The following is a 13,756-nucleotide window of genomic DNA, read 5'->3' as shown; positions in this document are numbered from 1 at the left end:
GGAGCTGAGAGCCTCGCCAGGGCATGATAACACCTTGACAATTCAACACACATGTGCCGCGGCGTGCTGGGACGCAGCCTGGGGGCAGAGCCTCAACCAGCATGTGGAAGAGGTTTTCCACTCAGCTGAACGTCCAGTACCTCCAGTACAGCGGCCCCGGAGCCAGATCTAACTCTACGGTATTAGGCATCGAGGCCAGCTGTGGATTAACACAATTTGCACCTTTTCTCGGTGCAGATAACACCCGCACATCCCCGTGGAGGTCCAAGTCGTCAGATTTGGCCTTTGGCTCCACCTTCACAGCCTTTTGTGTTAAAGCCAAAATAAAAAACACAAATTCAGATAAACACAGAAAGACGGACGTCTCTCAAGGAGCCAGGTTTTGTAAACCGAAGATATTACATTTACAAAGAGTGAATTCAATTCAAAAGCTGTAATGAAGTAATGCGAGAGAATCTAATTTAACATCACTGCACCCCACTGCTGTTTTAAAATGCTTGAACAACTTCTCGGGGCGTTTTATTTCGTCCGCGGTGAGTTGAGACACTGTGGCATTCATACCATTTTCTCTCACATCCTGCCATCGATCCATCACTTACGGGTGGGGATCCTAACATAACAAGCTCATGATATCAAAGGTTGGGACATCTGTGTTTTATATGTAAAGACCCTCAAAACACCTGTCAAAGTCCACAGTCCCACTTGACAAGTTTGACATCTCCAGAAAGAGCCCTGGCACCTCACAGAATGTTTTTTTTTTAGCCGTTGTCTCTTACAGTATGTTTGATCAAAGTTGGATTAAGTCTATTAAGCTACTCCCAGACTCCTTAATCTATCTCTGAGGGACATAGGCTAACTAAAACGTACATTTTAGTCATTCACACTTGACGAGCTCTAAGGAAACAAATCTAATGAGTTATCAAAATACAAACTGCTGTTTATCTGTTTATTAAGCTGTTTTCATTTGCTTGTACAATGAAGATAACTGTAATTAGGAAGAGTTCAGTTAACTTTGGTACAATAATTTCTCAAAGACACACTAGGGATGGTAATAAATAACTGTTTAACGGTTATCTGACGTTAAGAATTTCTATCAGTTTAACATTTCTGACATTAAACAGTTAAAAACAGGGCGGAAAAACCCAAATTTGAGTTTCTCTGCCAAATAACGTTAGGCTAACTGACTTTTTAGCTAGCTAGCAAACAATGTAATGGTTTGGTTTGTTTAGGAATAGCTTCAGGATAACTACAGTCCTTTTAGCAAGCTAGCAAACAATGTAATGGTTTGTTTTGTTTAGGAATAGCTGCAGGATAACTACAGTCATTTTAGCTAGCTATCAAACAATGTAATGGTTTGTTTTGTTTAGCAATAGCTGTAGGATAACTACAGTCCTTTTAGCTAGCAAGAAAAAAATGATATGTTTTGTTAAGGAATAGCTACAGGCTAACTAACTGATTTTTTAGCAAGCTAGCAAACAGTGAAATACAGTATTTTGTTAAGGTGGTTAAATATTATGTACATTTTGTTAGGACTCTTATATCAAAAAAAGACATTTAGTAATTTTCAAAAACACAAGGAGGACGAGAAGTTTGCAGGAAGAGAAGGAGACAAGAAAGGGGGAAAGGGAGGGAGGAAGAGAAAAGAAGAGTGACGGAAAGGAAGGAGGAAAGAATTTCAAGTGGAAAGAGAAAAGGAAGAAAATCAAAGGAAGGGATTGGAGGAAAGGAAAGAAAGAAGGAATGATGGATGAGCAGACCAAGTGAGGGAGAAAAGAAAATAAGAGAGGACAGATGACGCAAGGGAGGGAATGAAGGAGGATGAAAAAATGAGAGAAGGAAGGATGGATGATGGAAGGGAGAAGAGGAAGAGATAACGGAAAGCGTTTGTTGCTCCTACATACAGTTGACCTGGTTGAGCTTTTGGTATTTTTCGGCACACAGAGGGCTCAGAGTGCTGACGAGAGGCTTAGCCGAGGTTGAGCCACCGTGGGCGGAGCATCACACTGTGAGAGGGGACATGGGTGGGACGGGGGAGGTCAGATGGGGGGGGGGGCTGATGGGGGGCTGGACTGCCCTCTGACACGACCCTGTCATATGAGAGGGGAACCAACACGTAGGCCTGCCAAAAAGCTCAGGTGAAGGTAAGACATTTATTTTATCCAATTCAGTAACTATTTATTCACACTGTGTGCACTTGGGATTCTACTTTTTTCAACTGTTTATCTTAATGTTGACACCAAGTGTGTTTCAACCAGATATATTAATAATAACAACAAAGCGTCAGGACATGTTTATCTGCTGGTGATGAGCAGTACACTTTACCAGTGTGACAAAAACAAAATAATCTCTAACAGAAGCTGGTTCAATCTTCAACTTGTTTAGCATTGCTCACTAAATATATTACACTAGGTATTCTAGAAATTCACCTGGACAATGTGCTCTCAGCAGCCATTCAGTCGGTCTGAATGACCCGACCCCTCTCACAGCCTACACAGGACAGAGGCTCACATTCATCACACACAGCCACACTGAAAACCTACAGTCAATAATAACACACAAAAAATGATATTCCGCTGAGAAAAATAATAAATCATAGCAGCACTACCTAAACATGTAGTGCATTTTATATTTCATGAATTTAAAGTGATAGACCAAAAATGGTGTTTCCAACAAAATGTTTTAGTAAAAATATTATTTAACATAAGTTTTTTTTATCATAACTATTTTCAAAGACTCACAAAGGCCTCATTTTAAAGGATTTCTCTTTTAAAAATCTAAAATAAGTAAAACTAAGGTTTTAAATCTATCTCAAACACATTCTAGTTTAACCTTACAAAGTCCACACGAATCAGGAAGCAGGTATGTATGAACAGTATAGTGTTGTACAGTGTGTACGCAGTGTAACGTTGTGTTTACTACTGTAACAGGTGTGACATCAGAGGTCATAGTTTTTCTTTAGAGACACTGAGCGTGTATTGTGCAGTACTAACATTAAATGAAAGTCTGTTTGTGTTAACCTGCTTTATAAATGTTGAATGGTGCTTTAAGAATGAACATTCATTCAGTATTGCACTGCCCTCAAGTGTTCACAGTTGAAAGCTTATACAGTGTTCTTAACTAGAAAAATATTACAGTATGAAGGTATCTGTATGTGCTGTAGTACTACGTCTCATAAAGGGATGTTTTGTTTAGTACATAAAAAAAGTGCCCAGGTACAAATACATGAATGAAGTACACACTATGACTATGTTTCTCTCCACTGTTTTACTCCTAGTAGCAGCAGTTGGGACTGTGAAACTACAAATAGTTTCAGTAAAAGTCATAGTAAACGTGAAAAAAGTGTATTTACAGAGCACTTGTCATAATCAGCAATTACAAAGTGATTTAGAAAGGTCAGGCAATAAAATAAAAACTGAAAAAAGTTGATCAAATAGTGAGAACAAAAGACAAAATAAAATACACATATTGTCGCTGTCAGGCAGAAAACCTTGTTTCTTCATATTTTATTATCTTAACATCTTTTCATAAATCCATGCTATTGTTCACCCTTTGGGTCGGTCTGTGGGTTTTACGAATATTTAAACAGTGACAAGGCAATTTCATCTGACTTTGTCTGAAAAAAATACCCCAATACAATTTTTTTAATTTCCTGAAAAGCTGAAGTTTTGGACATACAAGGTTTTCGCCCAACAGCGACGGTATATGCCATATACTGCAGAACATATGCACAGAGACATCAGGTGCAACTTCACACACATGCCAGATGTTTTCTTATCATTATTATTCTTCTGTTTGTATAAAATCTAAATATTAAAAATATATTCCAACACATCTTCTGCACTGTGGTACACCTTATAGTAATACTAATAATAGTAGTAGAAATGATAACAGCAGGTTTGGTGGTTTGAATATTAATAAACTGAAGGTAGCATTGACAGTGGTGGTGGTGGTGGTAGTAGTTCTTGCTGCAGTAGTAGGCACAGTAATAACAGTAGTTTCTAGCAGTACCAAAAGGTACGCCCAAGGGCGACCATTTTGTATTTGCCCTGATGTATGATGGGATAGGCTGCTCTGCCTAAAGATTAGGTTTAAAAAAAAAAAGGTATACATGTTTCTGCTTGTTTACTGCTATTTTGTCCTTATATTGTGTTTGACTTTTGATGTGAGATTTCCTCTGCTTACAATGGTCTGTCATGTGTCTTTACCTGTTTGCACTAATCATGTGACTATGCTTATTGACCATCTTATCACTTGCCAAAAGTTATAAAAGACAGCCCAAAGGCAACCATTTTGTACTGATGAAGGCCTTAATGGCTGAAATGCGTAGGCATGTTTAAATGAGAAGACATTAAAGGCTATTTAAACTTAACCCCCTCGAGTGCCTCAGTTTCCTTCAACCCTTTTAATATTTAAGGTTGTATCATCAGTTTGTACAGCAGAATTGTTGTAGTCATAGTTGTATTGGTATCACCATTTGTGACATAGGATTTGTGGTAGTAATAGTAGTAGTAGTAGTAGTAGTAGTAACAGTGCTTTCTGTTTTGGTTGTGGACTGTTCACAGGTTATGAGTATGTCAGGAGAGAAGTTCTGCTGATAAAGAATGAACATTTGTAATCGGTGAGTAAACTTTACGGAGGTAAACAATCACCTCCTCGATTCCCTGTTTACACATTGGACTGTCCGTATATATGCTCAGACAGAATTGACACAACAGGATGTTTTTTTTTCTCTGACTTATCTAGAAAAATCATTCAACATGTTCAATCATTAAATTCCATTTTTTATTTATATACCTTGTTACTACAAATTATACAGATTTTTACTGACTTATGTAGTTTTTTTTCTTCGAATCAATTCATTTACGAAAGTTCTATTAACTCATTTGTTTATTTTTTATTATTTATCAGTCAGTTGATTGTTGAGTGGTAAAAGATCTTAAACCCTAAGTAAGTATAACACTTAAAAAGTGATAGATATTTTACAGTCTCTTAGTAAACACTAGGTTCATAGCAAAATGTGTCTACTAACTATGTTACTATGTTATTCCCTTTAAGATCGCCTAAATTCATGAAACACAGCTAACACACTACACATGTGGACTGTCACTGGAAGAGGTTTGCACCTGTACTGTCTTCATTTAATAATGTTTGTTGTTTTTCAAGTCACTCATGCATTCAACTGGAAGGTGCTTCCTCAGGAAATCCTCTGTACACTTTACACACAAACCCTCTATCTGTTTATATTTGTTAGGGTAGGCAGTGAACTAAAGATCGGAATAGAGCTACACTGTACTTTCTATTCTAAAGGCGTCATGCCTGAGCCCAACACTCTGCATAGGTGCTTCTTCAGTTTACTTAAGACTGAAGGACATGTGTAGCTAATTTTAATTCTAAAATCAGCATAAGGTGACACTTAAATAATTTATCTTACTGCTAAATTACTTAAATGAAGTTGACTAATCAACTAATCATGCCAGCATTACCATGGCAATCCAACATTGCACTGACATCCTGTTTGACCTGCTAAGAGAATATGTTCATCAATTTGTGTGTGTTAAGAACAATCAAACTTAGAATTACTCAAAACTCAACTTACAGGACGCACACATCATGGTTGGGGTGGAAAAGAATGAACAAAATGAGTAAGGCTGTACATACAGCCTCTAATGAGTAGGAGGGTGATCGATTAAACCTGAAGGGAAGGTGGAGTGTTTGATAGTACCGTTCCTGACTCAGGTGTGGTCATGGGGCCTCTGCTTAGGGACTTTTAACAACTCCAAACATGTATTTGACAGATAGTTAATACTTAATAATCTGCATTTAGACCTGGGTACTTCTTCCAGGTCTATATAGTCTTGACTAAATGTTCTCCAGCTGTTGGGTGTGAGCACATTTGCATAAGACAAAGTGTGGTTGTTGATGATGATTATCTTTTTTTTCTTCTTCTTTTTTTTATAACATAGTTACCAATGTGATGATTACTAAAAGAGGAGTTTTCCTATGAGTATCCCATGTGCAGTACGCATGTGTTAGCATGTAGGCCTGCGTACACAGCATGTAAATGTGTATGCCCGTATGTACTACTGTGTGTACCATCTGGACCACAGAGCACTGTGTTAGAGACTCCTCTTGTCCTCACTATAGCTGGAGTCACCATCAGCACATTTCCAGCTTGTGTAAACACAATAAGAGCAAGGGTCACTCTGTGGTCACATACACTGTCAGTGGCTTTCACAGTGGCTCTATGGAAGTTTGATTCGGTCTGACATAAAAGCAACACTGTGGACACAAGGATTCATCTCTGTTTTAAACCATAAAGAAAAACTAAAAAGTAAAAGAGTCGTTTTACTCGCTCAGATGTCAAAGTGTGGAAGCTTGACTGGTGAGTTGTTGACGACGTGATTGCGCTACGTTTGCTGATACAAGGGCAGATTCCGTTTGCGGGGGTGATGTTGCAACTTCAGTGCTTCGTGGAGGCACTGTCATGTGAGGGTGGGGGATTTTGTTTATGAAAGATCCATTTTTGTGGTAAGTCTTGAAGCTGAAAGTTCTTGCATTTAGAAGATTAGAAGATTTTTTTTTTTCATTTTCAAGTTGAAGTGTCTATTTGCTTGTTGGAGCATGCAGCTATTTGTCTCAACTGCAAGGAGCAAATCGATTTTCCAGATGACACATGGCTTGAAATATGAAAAGTGACTGTACATAAATTATGCTTAACAAAACCAGCAGTGCAGCATTGAGTAAATATATATTTTGAATGCTTGTTCATAAGCATATGGTGAAATGACTTATCTTGACATGTGTTTTATGATTATTCAATAGGAAGTAATAATTTATATTGATCGTGGATTATCTCCTTCCTTTCCTGCATGTTTTATTGTGCATGCCGATATCACTAAGCATCATACTGAACACAGATTATCTCTGTTTGCACATAGAGAGGGAGGCCGCTGTGCAGAGATGGCTATGGTATGCCTGACGGATTTTGAGGAGTATGCTAAGGAGCATCTCTCAAAGGCCACCTGGGATTATTATGCAGCTGGAGCAGACGAATGCTGCACCAGGGACGACAATCTACTGGCTTACAAAAGGTGCAGTGGGAAAAATAAAGTTTACCCAGATGTTCAAGCTCACCACAGATACACTATAGACCTTTTTCACGGCAGACATGTTGACATGTCATAGTAGGAAAAGCACAGGTGTATTCAAAACCATTAATGATGGCTGCATTCCACTTAGGAGAGGCCCTGGTATTGTGCATGCTGACTCACTGAAATACCTTACTGGGACACTTGATGGAACTGAGCCATCGTAAAGGTTATCAATTTATCAGTTTTCCTACTATGACAAGTCAAAATGTCTGCTGTGAAAAAGGTCCACTAAACTCAAATGACATTTTGTGTATTTATGTGCTGAATAACATAACGATTCACCATTGGGGTTGAGATCATTTATTTTAAGATAGTTTTGATACTAAAACTGAAGATTATAAGGACACAGCATGTACCTTCCGTGGACTTTAGACTGCTGTTAATGATTTCTAGGCTACATTATGTAAATGGAATGCCTTATAATCACTAACAGGCAGTTAAACTTCACCGAGTACCGTTGTGTAGTTAATAAGGAACTGTTTTGAAAGTTGCAATGGTCATGACTTTTTTTTTTATCTTGTCAGAACTCTTCCTTTGTGCATTCCTCTCAGCCTGTTTTTGCTACAACAATCCTGTTGCTAAGGATTTGTTTGCTGGTGCATTTGGGGTCAGGTTAGACATCCCCCCCCCCCTCCTGCAGGAATAAAGGCTGGGCTGTGTCTTGTAAAGATGATCTCAAGTAGCTTTGGGAAAACAGAATCCCAGGAAAGAAATATGACTTGAAAAAACAGCATGTTGTCATCCCCTGAGTTTCTTTATTTGAGAAAAGTGGTTATAAACATTTTGCAACAGGTTGGTTTGGTTCCATGAAAAGATGTGCCTTTTTAACATATTTCTAACAATACAATGTAAAGTAAAGCTCCCAATAGGGTGGGGTAATATGACCATACATACTGTGAAACAATAGAAATTGGTCCACCATCACAGATTTTGTCATACTATTCCCATCATTGCAGCTATCACTTTAATATCTGTGTTATATGGTGTATCAGGTCAATATGGGCAATGTTTTAAATTAATATTATGTTTTCTTTTGGATCATTGTGAGACAGTATGTTTCTTTGTCAGGTATTTGATAAGGCAAAAACAGACATCCTGTCTGTTTATGTGATACGAAAAAACATCTTCTTAGTTGATTATATAAATTATATATATTGATATTGTGATATAAAAATACATATATCATGATAGAGGTTTTTATGCATATCGCCCATTCTTTGCTCCTTTTATAGGAGTTTTTGTAAATTGCCCAGATTTATCTAAATTAATATCCTCACCTACTGTACCTGAACCCCCCCCCCCTGTTACATTTGGTGTTATTGTTACATGTTCATCTGTACTTCACACTCAGGATCCGTCTGAGGCCTCGTATCCTGCGGGATGTGTCAGTCAGCGACACACGGACCACAGTGCAGGGGACAGAAATCAGCTTTCCAGTTGGTATCGCACCTACTGCCTTTCACTGCCTGGCCTGGCACGAAGGAGAGGTGGCCACCGCTCGGGGTGAGGACTGGGTCATGAAGTCATAAAGTCTCATAAACCCTTCAAAACCCTTTCTCAAATGGGGTGTTTGTATTTTTAAGACACGTTTTTATCCAATAACATTGTTAGTGTACATTTCCAACACTAGATGGGAGCATAAGATTGCGATAACCTTGTGTTGTCAAGAATATAGGCTAGTGTATTATTATTTTCTCTTTGATCTGTACAAACAATAATGCAGCCAATAACACTTTTCTTTCATTTTCTGAGAGTCTGAGGTGCACGAGCATCCAAAAAATGTCATAGCTTACTGTGACACTGAACTCCTCAAATCTAAATGTAAATTCCATCTTCAATGACTACAGTAATAACTTCTCAACTTCTGTCTCACAGCCACTGAGGCTCTCAACACTTGCTACATCACCAGCACTTACTCCACCTGCTCAGTGGAGGAGATTGTGGCAGCAGCACCAAACGGTTACCGCTGGTTCCAGCTGTACGTGTACCGAGACCGGAAGCTGTCCGAACAGATTGTGCACCGCGTAGAGGGGCTGGGCTACAAGGCCCTGGTCCTCACGGTCGACGTCCCCTACACCGGGAAGCGCCGCAACGACATCCGCAACCAGTTCAAGCTGCCGCCACACCTTAAGGTCAAGAACTTTGATGGAGTGTTCCAGGTAATTTTTATTTTTTTCAACATATTTAAGATACCTTTAAAAAATGTAAAAACATAGCAGAAAAAGACATTTAAGAGACAAAACCAAGATAAGACAACAGACAACAAGGTCCAACTAAACAAGAGCTGCTTGAGTCACTACTTCACTGATGTAATATTGCATTCTTATTTTACATATGTATGTACTGTTACATCAGATTTAAAATTCTAGATGTCTTGTTCATAATCATCAGTGGTGGAATGTAACTAAGTACATCTACTCAAGTACTGTAGCTAAGTACAAATTTGAGTTACCTGTACTTTACTTGAGTCTTTTCATTCCATGCTTTTTTCTACTTCTACTCCGCTACATTTCAGAGAGAAATATTGTACTTTTTACTCCACTACATAAATCTGACATCTTAATGTGTAAAGTAACTAGTAACTAAAGCTTAGTTACTAGTTACTTTACACATTAAGATGTTTTGCACACAAAACACATGTAGTTTATAAAATACAATGTTTTATTATAAATGAATCTACCCAACAATATACAGGCCTACAACTAGGCCTACGTCTGAAATGATTGGACCATTAAACACTTAGTTGATTGACAGAACTGTTTTGATCGTTTCCAGTTTCTAAAATGTGAGGATTTTTCTGCATTGAGTACTTTTACTTTCAATACTTTAAGTACATTTTCCTGAGGATACTTACATACTTTTACTTAAGTATCATTTTCAATGCAGGACTTTTACGAGTATTTTTACAGTGTGGTATTAGTACTTTTACTTAAGTAAATGATCTAAATTTTAAATACTTCTTCCACCAATTAATTTTTACACATTTCCCGCCATATAATTACATTTCTAGATTGTTAAATTCAGATACAATTATTGCTCATCTAAGTACTTTGTCACTAATATACCTGCTGATTGCACACGACTACTACGTGTCTTGAGAACCCTCCTTGTGACCGAAACGTTGACCGACCAAATAAATCAATGCAGCGGTGACAAGTGCTTGCGGGATTTTGTTTTTGCTTTTTTCTTTGGAAATAAAAGTCATATATATACAAAACATCCGACCTCCATGTACCAGCAGGGTCATAGTTGCCCCATAACAATAATTTAGGCATTATCAGTAAAAAAATACAAGTAGTAGTAGTATAGAGTACATTTGCATATGTATAAGTTATGCTTTTTAACGCATGCACTATAAGCAGGAGACTGCAGCCCCAGAGGAGTATGGGATCCCGGCCAACACCTTGGACCCCTCCATCAGCTGGAAGGACGTGTACTGGCTGCAGTCCATCACCCGCCTGCCTATTATCATCAAGGGAATCCTGACCAAGGAGGATGCCGAGCTGGCTGTGGAGCATGGCGTCCAGGGTATCATTGTGTCGAACCACGGGGGGAGACAGCTGGACGGAGGCCCAGCTTCGGTACTTACAGTTACTGACCATGTTACTTCTTAAGTTAGATAAAGATTTTTTTTTTAAATGTAATGTCTTTATAAAGGGGATGCAAATATAATATTAGTAGTTGTAGTAGTAGAATAAGAAGTAGTAGTAAATAAATAATAAATACAGAAGTGAGCAGCCGAAGCAGTAGTAGCAGTAGTGGTGTGGCTTTAACAGTGGTAGTAGCAGAAAAATAACAAGTTGTGGTTTTATGTTTTTCCGGAAACAATTATCTCCAGGGAGTCACTGTACTGAGTGAAATAGAGAGGCAAAGTCCCTCCCTTTCCTGTGGACCTCGCGGGACCTTATTTCGGGGAAAAATTATGTATGGTAGTGAATGGGGATAGACTAATTCTTTTTCGATCCCGTTTGAATTGAGCCATGAATTACACATACGATGTTCGTTAGTTTAAAAGATAATTTTGCAACTGCAAAAAGTCTGTTTGTAGTAGAATTGCTGTAGTACCACTTAGTTTTGTGTAAAACCGCTCAGTGCTAGTTACACATAGCTCATCTCCCATTATTTACATCACCTTGCTTGATGTTCGGCTTGCCCGCTAGCTAGCTAGCTTAGCTATGTTCCCCAACACATGTAACGTTATCTTACCTGATGTGTTTAATCCAGCGAAGTTTTATTAGTTTAGATGTGAAATCCCGAGCAAGTTAAGTCGCTCGTGTGAGTTACGTTACACCTCGGTACGATACACACAGACATCGAAGCTTCAGAGTGACGTCACCCATGCGACTTTGAAGTGTGTAGTCTTTCTAATTAAGTATTTTCATAGTCGTATACAGTACTTCAACAGTTTTATGACAAACTGAGACTTTCTTGACTTGCAAAATAATCTTTCAAATTGACGAGTAATCCATGGCTCAATTCAAACGGAATCAAAAAAATAATTTGCCTTTCTCCATTCACCACAGAACACATTTTTTCAGAATTAACATCCCACGGTGGTCCAGCGGAAGGGGAGGGACTTTGCCTCTCTATATTCTGCCCCATAACCCCTTTTGAAAGAGTAGTTTTATTTTTTTTATTTTTTACAGATAATACAAGCAAGATAGAAAGCATTAATTTCTGAGTTTCAGGGGGTGCTGTGCTGGTAGGCAGATTTTCTTACTTTTGGCGCCATATTTAACATACACACTTTAGAGAGTGGTTTCATCTAACTCTTGTCAAGAAAGCAAATAAGGGTATTTACCAAAATGTCAAACTATTTACCGTCACCATTAGTTACAGTAGTGCTAGTTGTTGTTATACTATATTTGACAGTGAGTTGTAGATAGTATGAGCGTGTTCTGGTTTTGAGGTAGCCACAGACAGTTAAGTAAAAGAAGTCAAACTTTAAAAAAAAAAAAAAACAGCACGTTGTTTGTTAACATTAGTGCTCATGTAATCCTCTTTCAAAAAAAAAAAAGAAATGTAGCCCGTGTTACGTAACATACAGGGTCCAACCTACAGTGTGAGGTGTAGTACGAAAAGCCAGTCGGAAACACATCTACACTTACCAGCCTGTGCACTGGATCTTTAAAGTAAGCTGGCCTTGTTACATCTTTCACCTCTGCTGCTAACAGATTGACGCACTGTCGGAGATTGTGGACACAGTTCAGGGCAGGATCGAGATCTATGTGGACGGAGGCATCAGGACAGGAAGTGATGTATTGAAAGCGCTAGCCTTGGGAGCCAAGTGTGTTTTCATTGGCCGTCCAGCAGTGTGGGGCCTTGCATACAAGGTACAAACTTGTAAACAGTACTCTGTGTGTGTGTGTGTGTGTGTGTGTGTGTGTGTGTGTGTGTGTGTGTGTGTGTGTGTGTGTGTGTGTGTGTGTGTGTGTGTGTGTGTGTGTGTGTTGTGTGTGTGTTCTTTGTGTTTTTTTTCATTGAAATAATATTACTGGGAGCTGCTATGCTGTCTGAACTCAATAAAATCCTTAACAGAAACTAACATTTTGATGCACTGTAACCTTTGCTAACAGACCTAATGTGTGGGATGTGATGCCAAGTCTTTGGCTGTAAAAAAAAAAAAAAAAAAAAAAAAAAGAAATGACCATTGAAATGAAAGTTTCTCTGTAAACAACTATCACATCTTTAAAACGAAAGATGAAATGCACTGATGTTGATTTTGATTATAGGATCCTAGATGATATTGTGTCTTTTATAGTAATTATGGGTCCTGTGTAATCTTTCAGGGTGAGGAAGGATTGAGGGAAGTGCTGCAAATCTTAAATGATGAGTTCCGTCTGTCTATGGCTTTATCAGGTGAGAGACGTGAGGTCAAGTCACTAAAACTGAGAAGTGCTGTTATATGTTGTGCCAAAAATGTAGCAATATCCTGTCTGAACTAAAACAACTGATGTTTTTCTATGTATACGATGCAGGTTGCAGGAACGTGGCAGAAATCAACCGGAACCTCATTCAGTGCTCTAAACTCTAACAGACCAGCAGAGGGCAGCACTGACGACCATAACGACACCCACTGGACAGGATTCTACAGGACTGAACCAAACCAACAGCGATGACACAAAGAAACTGAAATATGTTCACCTCAGAACTCATGACTTTATCATGTTAGGAAACATGCAAAACCGTTTCATGCAAGAGTGGACGAGTGAGAAAGTTGAGGGCCGGCGACATATTTAGCAAGTGGATATTGAAAGTGTTTTCTTCTTTTTTTAGCTTTTGGATTGAAAGGGGTGGAGGCACTTTTCATGAAACCAACAAACTTCTTTTGGTTTTGTTGTAATAAATGCAACTGTTAATGACACACGCTACCGTTTGAGATGCTGACGGTGAATAAAGTCTGCTGAGGTGATGAAGATCTGTTGGCCTTTTTTTTGGATCTATTATATGCAATAACAGACGTAATAGCCGTATAGCAGAAATCTGACTTTTCTTTTTGTTTCCCAACTTTATACTTTACATGGACATTCTGTTTTAATGCAGGGGAGATACAGGTGCAGTGTTTTAAAAAAACAAAAAACACTCCATTCTTTGTTTTAAAGGGA

At 38.5% G+C, this 13,756-nt stretch overlaps 1 protein-coding gene across 4 annotated transcripts; it reads left to right on the top strand.

Annotated features, from left to right (window-relative positions):
• The first annotated feature begins 2,059 nt into the window (after nucleotides 1–2,059).
• hao2 (hydroxyacid oxidase 2 (long chain)) lies at nucleotides 2,060–13,569 on the top strand. 4 transcript variants are annotated; one of them, XM_039818255.1, is made up of 9 exons: nucleotides 2,060–2,141; nucleotides 4,563–4,618; nucleotides 6,939–7,091; nucleotides 8,503–8,654; nucleotides 9,027–9,310; nucleotides 10,514–10,732; nucleotides 12,326–12,484; nucleotides 12,941–13,010; nucleotides 13,130–13,569. In XM_039818255.1, the coding sequence occupies exons 2-9, from the start codon at nucleotides 4,602–4,604 to the stop codon at nucleotides 13,183–13,185; spliced, it is 1,110 nt and encodes a 369-aa protein (XP_039674189.1). In that variant the 5' UTR covers nucleotides 2,060–2,141; nucleotides 4,563–4,601; the 3' UTR covers nucleotides 13,186–13,569. The 4 variants fall into 4 exon arrangements, with proteins under 4 accessions (XP_039674189.1, XP_039674188.1, XP_039674190.1 ...); XM_039818254.1 differs by having other exon boundaries at nucleotides 10,511–10,732; XM_039818256.1 differs by lacking the exons at nucleotides 2,060–2,141; nucleotides 4,563–4,618 and adding an exon at nucleotides 6,225–6,382 and having other exon boundaries at nucleotides 10,511–10,732.
• Nucleotides 13,570–13,756: the final 187 nt, after the last annotated feature.

This window comes from Perca fluviatilis, chromosome 12 (assembly GCF_010015445.1).
Source record: "Perca fluviatilis chromosome 12, GENO_Pfluv_1.0, whole genome shotgun sequence".
NCBI classification, from domain to species: domain Eukaryota; kingdom Metazoa; phylum Chordata; class Actinopteri; order Perciformes; family Percidae; genus Perca; species Perca fluviatilis.
Note: the sequence above shows the minus strand (reverse complement) of the source record. Positions and strands in the feature narration are given on the sequence as shown.